General features: G+C 44.3%; 1 protein-coding gene across 1 annotated transcript in view; it reads left to right on the top strand.

The window, feature by feature from the left end:
- The first annotated feature begins 10,441 nt into the window (after positions 1–10,441).
- Positions 10,442–11,542, top strand: part of PSMD8 (proteasome 26S subunit, non-ATPase 8) — a 13,022-nt gene continuing 11,921 nt past the window's right edge. Inside the window, exon 1 of the mRNA XM_018556006.1 lies at positions 10,442–10,622. Coding sequence (XP_018411508.1) covers positions 10,494–10,622 — 129 coding nt within the window. The 5' untranslated portion in view covers positions 10,442–10,493. The remainder of the gene's footprint in view (positions 10,623–11,542) is intronic.

The raw sequence follows: 11,542 nt of genomic DNA, 5'->3' as shown, positions 1-11,542 counted from the left end.
GCAGCAGGTGGGCACTGAAGAGGAAAGTGTAAAGTGGTTGGAGGATGGACTTACACAGACACTGTCACTTTGCCAGCATCAGGCAAGGTGACAGTGACTGTTTCCCTTTCTCCATACTGTATATTTACCTATTCTACTCCTTTTTCTACTCTTCACCTTGCCGTGTCCTTCTGTGAAAGCTCATTTGATTGGAGGGTAAGAGTAAAGCTGGCCATTTTGTTTCTTTGAAATCGTTCATCATTGATCTCCCATCATTGAGCCAACTAATTTAGATTGAAAGCCCTTAAAAATTTCAGCCAGACCAGCTACTTGAATGGAATTTCAGACATATTGAACAGGTTTCCATTAGAAAAAACGAACGTTCCGAAAAACAAAAACTTTCAAACAACAGTATATGCTGGTATATGGCCGGCTTGACTTGCAGGTTACATAAACCTCAGTAGATAAGCAAAAAATTAAAGAAGAACTAAGGGCTCAGGGCTTTTCCCCATAGTTCTCCTTAGGGTAACGGGAGGACACAAACTAGCGTCCTCCTGTCACCCTAAGCTCAGTATACCGCGAGCTACAGCTTGCGGTATACTAAGACGCCGGAGCGGATCCCGACATCGATGTCGAGATGCGCCCAGCTGCGTGAGTGACAGCTGGCTCTGCCTATCTAGAGGCAGAGCCAGCTTTACCTGCCCCCTCCCCCGTCCGTTCCGCCAGTCAGCACTGGCGGATCGGAGCGGGGAGGGGGGAATCCATCCCCTCCCCAGTCACGGCAGAGAGCCGTGACAGGATCGAGAAGTGAGCGAATGCTCACCTCCCGATCTACTGAGCCGACCTGGGACAGTCTCATTGTCACAGGTCGGCTAGAACTATGAGGTGAGTGAAAAGCACTCACCTCATACTTCTCCTTTAAGTATTTTAAACATAGCCCACTCATGTTTCCCCAGAATCAATTGTAACTGCAAATAGTATCCAAGCATATATTGTTTGACAAAAAAAGTAGGATAAGATGGAGAAAAGGGAACAAGACTCTCATTGTGGGTGAACCACTTTCATCCATCTACCGAATATGGGTCAATGCAGTGTGCCAAAGCAATCAAAGATGAACGAAGTCTTGCCACACTTCATTCTCAGTGAGATATCTGCAATCTATGGGCAACCTTCCTTTCACAATGCCCCCACCCTCCCTACAGCATATCAGCAAAAAAGAGGTTAATCTGTCCAGCTGCCACTAAGTGGAGCCCCTACCGCTCCTCCCACCCATAATTGCTAATAACAAGGGACATTAACACTAATAACGCTCTCTCTTACATACTGGAGTGTTTAGCACAGCAATTGGACACAGACTGAGCCAGAAATCTCTTCATATGCGCGGTGAACATGTGTGGGTGAGCGGAGCTCTGCCCAGACTGATAGAGACGGGTCACCAGTGCTCCCTTTAAAGTCAGGAGCAAATAAAAATAGCAGTGTTACCTGCTGCACCCAATAAAAGTTCAGACATGAACAGCATACCTGCAGTACAAATACAGCTGGACTGTCACTGGATTCTATGAGAAATACCACTCTGTGCAAATTCATGTTTTGATACATTGGCCCTATTTTACTGAACATGCAAAAGCCCACCTTACCCTGCGGCCGCTTACTTACCTGAGTAGGACAGACACAGATTGATTCCATGTTATATCCTCCACTGGCTCCACCTGTGCAGTGTGCCTTCACAGACATGTACAGGGTATTTTCCCTGGACAGGGGGTGGCTTGGAAGACAGTGGTTTGGGATCACCAAATAGACACGGCCAGGGATGAATATTGGGCTGGAAGATGTAAATACGATATAAGGGGCTTTAGGCAGAGTAGGTAAGGGTACATTGCCTGTAAGTTACTTACCCTTTACCTTACTAGCAACAATGCTACCAGGTGCCTCATTTCCTGCACTTATATATTGCAGCTTACCAGGCCTTAGATGTAGGGCAGCATTAGATTTAGGGTGCATGCACACCAAAATCAGAAGGAAAACGCAGGTCAATGGAGGGTCCGCTGACTTGCAATTGTAACTTCTGATTTCCTTCCCATCCGCTGCAATCTGTTTTTCAACAGATGCTAATGGAAGGGCACTGAAAAACGAATGGCTGTGAACGGGGCTGGTTCATGCCGGATCTGTTGCGTTAGGTTGTGATGAAAAAGGTAGTGCAGGTTGTACTTTTTCTTTTCAGCACAACGTAACGCAGCGCAACGGAGGGGCGTAAACTAGCCCCATTCACACCCATTCATTTTTCTGTGCCCTTCCGCTAGCATCCGTTGAAAAACGGATCGCAGCACAATGGATCCAGTATGACTGGGCCCATACCATTGTTGTCACCTGGTAATACAGCAAATAACACACTTCCTGTCCATGGGTAGCTACACTCACTCCTCCATTCTATGATGGAGGATAGAGCAATGGTTGTCACCCTGTATGGACTTCAAACATGCCTGCCTTTGTTCATCTCCATTACGTGGGGGGGTTAATGGGATTCGTTGTTTATTATAGATGAAAGATAAGACTTTTTTTGCTTTCTGTAAAGCTCACAGGTAGTGACACTGTACAGTATTTCTGGCAAGATCACTGGGTATTTTCTGTATTGGCTGAAAATGGTTTTTAGTCTGAAAACTAATGCAATCGCCACATATAAGTATAAGAAAGCTGCAAGATATTACATTTGTCATTGGGTTTAGCTATCCTTTAAAATCATGGTACTTCGAGGTATGGGAGGGGGGCACGTGACATAACCCTGCCTTCTTACAAGGCAGTGCAAAGGGCATGAGAGGCCCCATCACTGTCACATGGTGTGCATGGGTGTGCCAAGAATCAACATTTAATACCAGCTGAATTTTGCACACGTTCCTTGCAAGATCAGCAGGAAACAGGGATAAGGGCAATCTATCTGCTAATGAGTTAAAGGACCATAGGGTATGGGGAGGGGAGGGGGGATCTGTATGAAGACAGGTATGCTTCAAATTACTTACAGTCTTATAACATTCATCCACTCTAAGGGCAGTTCTTGCCATTGGACTAACTGAGAGATATATTATTTGATATCCACTTGTAGCCCAGCACCATCCACCTTCAACGTCAATGTCAGTTTTGAGCGAACTGCAAATATATAATGACTCTGAAAAGGGAAAAATCCAGAATCAAAAAAACAACTTAAATAAATGAATGTCAAAATATAAAGATCACAGATCACTGCTAGTCAGCCATTCTTACCGTGGATAGTACGTCTAAAGGTGCCCATACACTGCTCGATTCTCGTACGAACGCGGGATTTCCCCCGATTCTCGTACGAGAATCGGGGGAAATCCCGCGTTCGTACGAGAATCGAGCAGTGTGAACGAAGACGTGCGAACGTTTCTACTGTACGGTCGCACGTCTTTTGTCGAACCAACATGCTCGGAGCCCCGCCGAGAATCGTACGATTCTCGGCGGGGCTCCGAGCATGTTGGTTCGACAAAAGACGTGCGACCGTACAGTAGAAACGTTCGCACGTCTTCGTTCACACTGCTCGATTCTCGTACGAACGCGGGATTTCCCCCGATTCTCGTACGAGAATCGAGCAGTGTATGGGCACCTTAAGGCTGGAAGTCTATGTACACACAAGGAACATCAGAGACTCCTACCACTCGCATCTCTACACTACATGAAATATGTATTTACTGTTACTTAGCAGTGTCTTGAACGATCAGTACTACACTTTTTTTTAATGAGTAATAAAGTAGAACTTTGGCCTTTCACTTAAAGAAATATTTGCTGCGGCAGTTATCTATAATTGCATTTGCACAGTGTTCTCATAGTCCCCCTGTAACGTCCCACAAATACTTGTTGATCGCGACAGTTAAATCCAGCTATTGCGGCTTCATGTGATGGGGTGGTAACAATACTCTCAATCATCTCTTTTTTAAATCAGATATTTTATTGATTTTGCACATTTTCAAGTATAGTAGACAAACATATATGTATTTAAAAAAAAAAACAGAAACAAAAAAAAAAGCCCAAAAGAAAGATCAATCTAACAGACAAATTAAATTGAAAAATAAAGGTGGGGAAAGGGGGAAGCATAGTGTCATGCAGATATAAAAATTCGACAAGAATAGGCTGTTCAACGGTGTGAGCATAAATCAAACATACAATGATGTGCCTGATGTACAGGTGAATTATTCGAGTTTCACCTGTATATTATATCAGGCACATCGTGAAAAAATAATACATAAAGAACACTATTCAGGGAGCCAACACCTGTCTCAGCTGGCAAATGGCTATATTTAGGAGAGGCCAGGTCTAGCCGCAAGTATCCCTATTGAGTATGCGGGCAAGCTGACTAATCAGAGATGTCTTGCCCTCGATACGTCAGCCAACTGTCCCAAATAGAGTGGAAGCGGGGCAAGGTACCCCTCTGTTGAAAAGTAACTCTCTCGAACGCGACCATCCTGTCAAGTTCTACTAACCATGAGTTCAGAGTAGGGGGGGGTGGGGAGATCCATTTACGGACCACCAATCTGGTTGCGGTAAATAAGGCACATTTAAATGCTATAGTAGTGTGTTGTGTAAGAACGGCAGATTCCACAATACTCAGAATACACGTTAATGGGGAGTTTGTCACTGAGGATGTAAATACAAGGTTAATGGTATTTACAATCTGATCCCAGTACCGAACCAGCTTGGGGCATCTCCAAAGCAGGTGGATCATGGAGCCACGATGAAAACCACACTTTGGCAATTGGAATCAGCCCTAAGCCCGATATGGAACAAGAATTCAGGGGTGCGATACGTTCCTCTCAATCATCTCTGAATTCATGCTGACACTGTCCTTCCTTCTGGAGGGTGGCTACTTGTGTTCCCCATGGTCCCTGTGTGTTGTAACGTAGCCACCACTCCAAGCTCACTCCTTTGATGTCACTACAATCTCACTTTTAGTTTACTATTTTGTACTGAGATTGTAGTCCATCACAGGAGTAAACTTGGAGCGGTGGCTACTTTATAACACATACAGGGACCATTGGGAACAAAAGTAGCCCCCCTCCAGAAGGAAGGACAGTGTCAGCACCAATTCAGAGATGATTTGAAATCACAAATAAGATACATTTTTGTTAATAGTTTAGGTACTTGAATTCATTTTTAAGGTTTAACTCCTGAGTTTTGTGTCACTTTAATACATGTCTAACACAGGACAAGTATCTACTATTGAAATGCTCTAAAGAGAAGCCTTTGCTGCCCTCTCGTGGTCATTCTATATCACTGCCGTGAAGGGTAACGCACAGTAAGGAAAAATTGTAATAAAGGGTTACTTGCCAATCCAAGGCTCCTGTGCTGCCCCCTAGTGGCCATTGTTTTCAGTATGTCTAGCAGAGATTGTTTTAGTATTGCATGCTGTGCCTACTTGCCGGTCAAGCATTAAGAAATGGTCAGTATCCATTCCACCACGACACACCAAGGAAGCACTAACCTACAGGTTGTAACCGCGATGCTGGTTCATCACCCAAAGTATATAATGCAAAGCACTACTACATTGAAGTAACCCAAACACACCCTGATACCTATTTGGGAGATCAGGGCGCTTAATAATGGAAACCGGCGGAATGGATGGACTGTACAGCACTGTGGCAGACACTTTCCCCCCCCTTCCCCCTTACCCCTGTCTTTCATTGCCCACTCAACCTGCTACTAAAGTGATTCACATTTCAAATGTATGTATGTTACTGTTGTACATTACAACCCGCATGTGGGTTGATAACACATACCTGTATCTTCTGTTGGATCCTTATGAAAAGCACAATAAAAATTATTTGAAACAAAAAAAAAGAAATGGTCAGTATGTACACTTTTACAAGAAATGGTAGTTCAATGCACAAACATAAACCTATTTTAGAGCTTTTTGGGCACTGATACCACTCCTAGAAATTGACTTTATTAGTAATACTATATAGAAAGATTAAAGTAGCAGAGATGACCATTTTATTATGAATGCTTTCATCAAATGATTTTGTTTGTTTTTCCATCGACTCTACAAAAATTGACTCTACAACTAACAACGTTACCGGCAACTAGACATGTGCGATTCGTTTCGTAATTAATACAATTGAACACCGACATCCCAATCTGCCTGCTGCCACAGTATGTAAAACATTTATTTGCCCTGTATGTAGTATCTCTTTAAGCAAGTAATTTTTATTGATTTTTCAACAGTATAAGCTTACAAAGCGGGCTTAATCGCAGAGTTACAACAGTGTCAGCGACTAAAAGTCCTGTAGGGCATGGGTAAGTAAGAATACATTACATCATGTAACAGAGAACACAAAAAATCCAACAAACAATAAATAATAAAATACAACACAAACATAGCGCATGCATTACATTAATACATTTTTGGGACCAGTGTACATCCCTCCAGTGTGCTTACCCCCTAGGCGTAGTGCGGGGCTGACTTCATGCTCATTAAGTAGACCTGGTAGTGGTTAGAATGTTGTTAAAGGACATTCAGGGGTCCCAGGGTCGAAGTAAGTTTTGCTTCAAGGTACCATTTAGTGTCTTTAAAAAGGGACATCAACTCTTGTAGCAGTATCTCTTTAAATGTAGTTCTCAGGGTAAATAATTGCTTATTGTTTCCATTGAAGATCATTACTTTAATGTATTTGTTCCGGTTTTGCTATTTCTTCTAGAGGTGAATTCATTTCTTTTTCACTTTGTATTTTAGTTCTGGTTGCTGTTTCTATCACTTTGCCTCACACAAAGGCTTTATGAGCTGCCCGTAAAATAGCTGGGGAAGATACAGCGGGGGGGAATTTATCATAGCAATTGCGAGTGTTTGAACTCGCATATGGTCGCATGGGATATATTTGACGCGCTTTGCTCCAGATTTATGTCTGTTCATAAATGAGATGAAATAGACTCCAGAAAAGAAGAATCGCAAACTCCAGGCAAGGAGCTTAACTGTCGCTTCTTGAAGAAGTGGGCATGGGGACTTCAGTGTATGGGCACCTTTACAAGGAACAGCTGGAAGAAGATTTTCCAGCTAATTAGGTTAATTGGCAACAAGTCAGTAACATTATTGGGTATAAAAAGAGCATCTAAAAGGTGCCCATCCACCTGGCGATTATCGTACGATAATCGCGGGAAATCCCGCAATCATACGATAATCGGCAGGTGTATGGAAGGCGTGCGACCGTTTCTACTGTACGGTCGCACGTTTTTGTCTTACGAGCATGTTTGAAAACCTGCCGAGAATCGTACGATTGTCGGCTGGTTTCTGGCATGCTCGGGAGACAAATGCCGAACGGGTCGGTATGCGCATTGCAGTCATCGGAAGCCAGTCCCTCAGCGGGGCGGGCTTTCAGTGGTCGCAAGTACCATCTGCCTGTCCTAGATGGGCAGATCGTACGAGCTTTTAATTAGCTTACAAACATAGAAAGACAAAAGTCTTGCGATGGTTGTAAGGTGTATGGGCACCTTTAGAGAGGCAGAGGGGTTGATTTACTAACCTTATAAACACACCATGAACATGTATACACCTCTGTAGTGTGTTCCCTCCCAGCATGATCTATGGGTGGAATCTAAACACCTTTGTAGTGTGTACACACCCAGCAGGTGTGTTGTGCAAAGCCCTGCATGAATTGCAAGGTGATGTTGGGTAAATTAGCTCTATGTTGTGTTGCTTGCGTTGATGAATGCAGGAATGTAAATGCATGAGCTAACCATTTTTGTCTAAACTGTGAAGCAGCATTATATATGCATCATGTGCATGATTTTTCCATATATGGCATTAGTGGAAATATGCTTTTAGAGACTTGTTGGTTGATAAATACGTTTTGCTGTGTGAAAATCACACGCACCCGCTGCGTGCGTGTGTTTAGGTTAGTAAATCACCCCCTAAGAGTGTCTCAGAAGTACAGATGGGCCGAGGTTCACCAATGTGTGAAAAGATGCGTCTAAAAATTGTCAGACAATTTCGGAATAATGTTCCTCAACGTAAAATTGCAAAGACTTTAAATATCTCATCATCCACAGTACATAATATCATCAAAAGATTCAGAGAAATCTCTGTGCGCAAGGGACAAAGCCGAAACTGAATATTGGATGCCCGTGAGTCAGGCATGATTCTGTGATGGACATGACTGCATGAGCTCAGGAATACTTCCAAAAATCACTGTCAAGCTCCATCATGCAAAGAAGAAGCCATATCTGAACATGATCTCTGGGCCAAAGTTCATTTAAAATGGTCTGTTGTGGGAATGCCCCAAATTGAGACCTTTTTGGAACCGGCTTTATGCTCTAATATTTAGGGTTACTGGGGTGAGAGTCCCACGAGATCCCCAATATGTGTTGCTGAATTGCCCGATTCCAGGACTGTCTAAAGCTTTGGATACATTAATTACTTTCTTTTTGTTGGCAGCCAAAATAAGCATAGCTAGGGCTTGGAAAACGCCAACAATTCCATTCCACTCGGTTAAACAAAAAATGTCGTGGATTATGGTCCATGAGAAACTTCACAGCATCCTCCAAGATACTAAAAAAAAGCTTTGAATTGACCTGGACCCCCTGGATGTTATATACAGGGGTGCTGGAAACCGGGTCATTTTCATTGAACCATTTTTCTGGAATTTTTCTCTGGGGACTATGTTTAATGTTTAAGTAGATGTTGGGCTATTTGGTCGGGGATGGAGCTACTCTTTTCGGACTCTTAAGCTGTTCTGCGTCCTTTAGCATCTATTTCCTTTTCCTTTTTTTTCATTATGCTCGCACACGTGAGCTGTTTAGTGCATTGATGTTGGACAGAAAGTTTTCTATTTATATAGATAAGGAGGAGATCATAACAAATGTTTGCTGCAGACATAGGCGGATCCCTATGCCAGATATTCCTCTCAGACTGTTTTGAGTTTTGTTTTTGCTGATGGGGGATAAATTGGCAAGAATAGGGTGATAGATATGATCTGTTTTACAGAACTATTATATATTGTGTGTATGGCTTCTAGTGATCCCCCCCTACTACTTGACTATGCTAATGTGGAAGAATCTGAAATGCAATTGTATGCTATACTGATTGCGCATCATGTGCTATTTTATTGTTTTATTCTACTTTGGAAAATTAATAAAATACTTTGAAAGTAAAATGGTCTGTTGCAAAGTGGAAAACTGTTGTGTGGTCAGACGAATCGAAATTTGGCATTCCTTTTGGCAACCATGGGTGCCGTGTCCTCCGGGCTAAAGAAGAGAGGGACCTTCCGGCTTGTTATCAGCACTCAGTTCAAAAGCTTGCATCTCTGATGGCATGGGGGTGCATTAGTGCGTATGGAATGGGCAGCTTGCACATCAGGAAAGGCGCCATCAATGCTAGAAGATATATCCGGGTATTAGAGCAGCACATGAACCCATCCAGATGACTTATTTTTCCGGGATTTCAGCAGGACAATGCATCTATGACAACAGCATGGCTTCGTAGTAGAAGAATCCCGGTGTTTATCTGGTCTGTCTGCAGTCCAGACCTTTCACCAATTGTAAATATTTGGCACAACGTAAAACAGGGCTAAATGTAGAAGAAGAAAAAACACTCGCCCGCTGTTAACTCCTCCCCGGCCGCTGCAGCGACATCCAGCGGGAGAACTTACACTGCTGCGCTAGGAGGAGGCTGAGGAGCCTCTCACCAAGCGCAACAGAAGGTACACGGCGACCTGCTGAACAAGGGGTCACGACCCACAGGTTGAGAACCGCTGATATACACTGAGGGGGAAGTTCAATTGTGAACAAATAGAAAAGGGGGTAGGCAACCTCTGCACTCCAACTGTGGTAAAACCACAAATCCCATCATACCTCTGTCTTTTGGAGTCATGCCTGTGGTTGTCAGGGTCTTGCAAAGCCTCATGGGACTTGTAGTTTTATCATAGCTGGCGTGCCGAGGTTGCCTACCCCTGGAAGAGATATCTAAATGTTGTGACGCTCTCTTCCTTCTAACATTATATATCTATCCTTAGTGCACCTTTTCTGTCTGGTTAGCAGACTCAGCTAATACCTTCCTCGCAGCGGCTCCAATACTTTTCCTTCATTATGGCAGTGCATAGACTTCCCTTAGATACACCTTCGTTACAGCACCTCGTGACCAAGGGTCCCTCCCACACACAGAACTCCTCCCCCACAAACACCACAGGCTTGGTTTGACGCCAACTCGCTAAAACAACCAGGCGCCCATGTTTGTTGAGGTAAACTTTAGTATCTCAACTATAAGGGATGTTTGATAACAGCACATAGTTGATAGAGACAGAGCGAAGATATATCATATTTGATCTTATAAATCACTCACTTCATTATTTTTGCCCTCCATTAGCATGTCGTTTTTTGAAGGACAGAGGCTAGATTTCTCAACTGCCCTTTCGCAAGATGGCTGCGTCAAGCCAGTGGACATTACGCCATGACGTAGGATGTGTACGGGATGACGTACGGTGCGGCATGCCTTGTCTAGCAGTTGCCGATTCATTGTAGAGATGGCGGTGAACGGGGCGGACGGAGCCGGGATCAGACAAGTAGCCGCCATGTACGAACAGCTAAAGGCCGAGTGGAATAAGAAGAGCCCCAACCTGAGCAAGTGCGGCGATGTGCTGGGCAAGCTGAAGGTGAGGGTGGAGGAAGCTTGTATTGTCTCTGGGGGAGGGAAAGGTGGCTGAGCGTGTAGAGGGGGGGTGACACCGCAGAACATTCAGAATGGACTGTGTACGGGGAGAGAATAGGGTCAGTTCTGAAGTTTTATGGGCATACATGGTCAGATGTTGTTTTGGTGAAGTTTGCTGGTCTGACAGATAAGATCCAGTCTCTGTGTGATGTGGGGGAAGGGCCTAGTAAACAAACCATTTTATTGATATCCAGCCAACTAAACCCTCACACTAAGGAGACCCATAGACACGAAGGGACAGTCATCATGGTCACCACAGTGATCTTGTGACATTAGGGAGCCCCCTGTCCTTCCTGGTAATAGGGAACATCAAAGAGGTGACTTGCTGTCATTCCTGTATAAGAAAATGGGAGCTGGCAGCACTTGTCATCACTCCCCTCCTCCACATTGATGGACAGCCAGACAAACTTCTACTATTCAGTGGTGCAGCCAGCAGATCCTTCATGTACATCTGATCACCTAATGATTAAAACGCCGGATATTACCCACAAAAAAACCCTACTTTTGCAATCCCCCCTCCCCAGCCCGGTCTATAGTTCTGCATTCCACATGAGGATGGGGAGGGCCTGTCCATAACCTGGAACGTCGTAGAAAACAGAGGAGCACTGGAGGTAAGTATTGCAGCTTAAGCCAGCCTCTAATTCTCATGGCTGGAATGAGGTGATTCCGTAGGGTGCAGCCGCTCAGCCTGTACAAAGCAATGACAGGAGCCGCAGCTGTCCGCTGGTATTCATTCCCGCATATCCAGCAAGTACCTGCGGCTAGGGGAAGGTGTACGACCCTTGGAGCGGGCGGCTCCTTTCATTGCTTTGTATTGGCTGAGCGGCTGCAGCTGTCCAGAACCACCTGTCATTCCAGCCACAA

The sequence above is a fragment of the Nanorana parkeri genome, unplaced genomic scaffold, assembly GCF_000935625.1.
Source record: "Nanorana parkeri isolate BGI_ZX_2015 unplaced genomic scaffold, ASM93562v1 scaffold221, whole genome shotgun sequence".
NCBI lineage: Eukaryota > Metazoa > Chordata > Amphibia > Anura > Dicroglossidae > Nanorana > Nanorana parkeri.
This window is presented reverse-complemented; position numbering and strand designations above follow the sequence as displayed.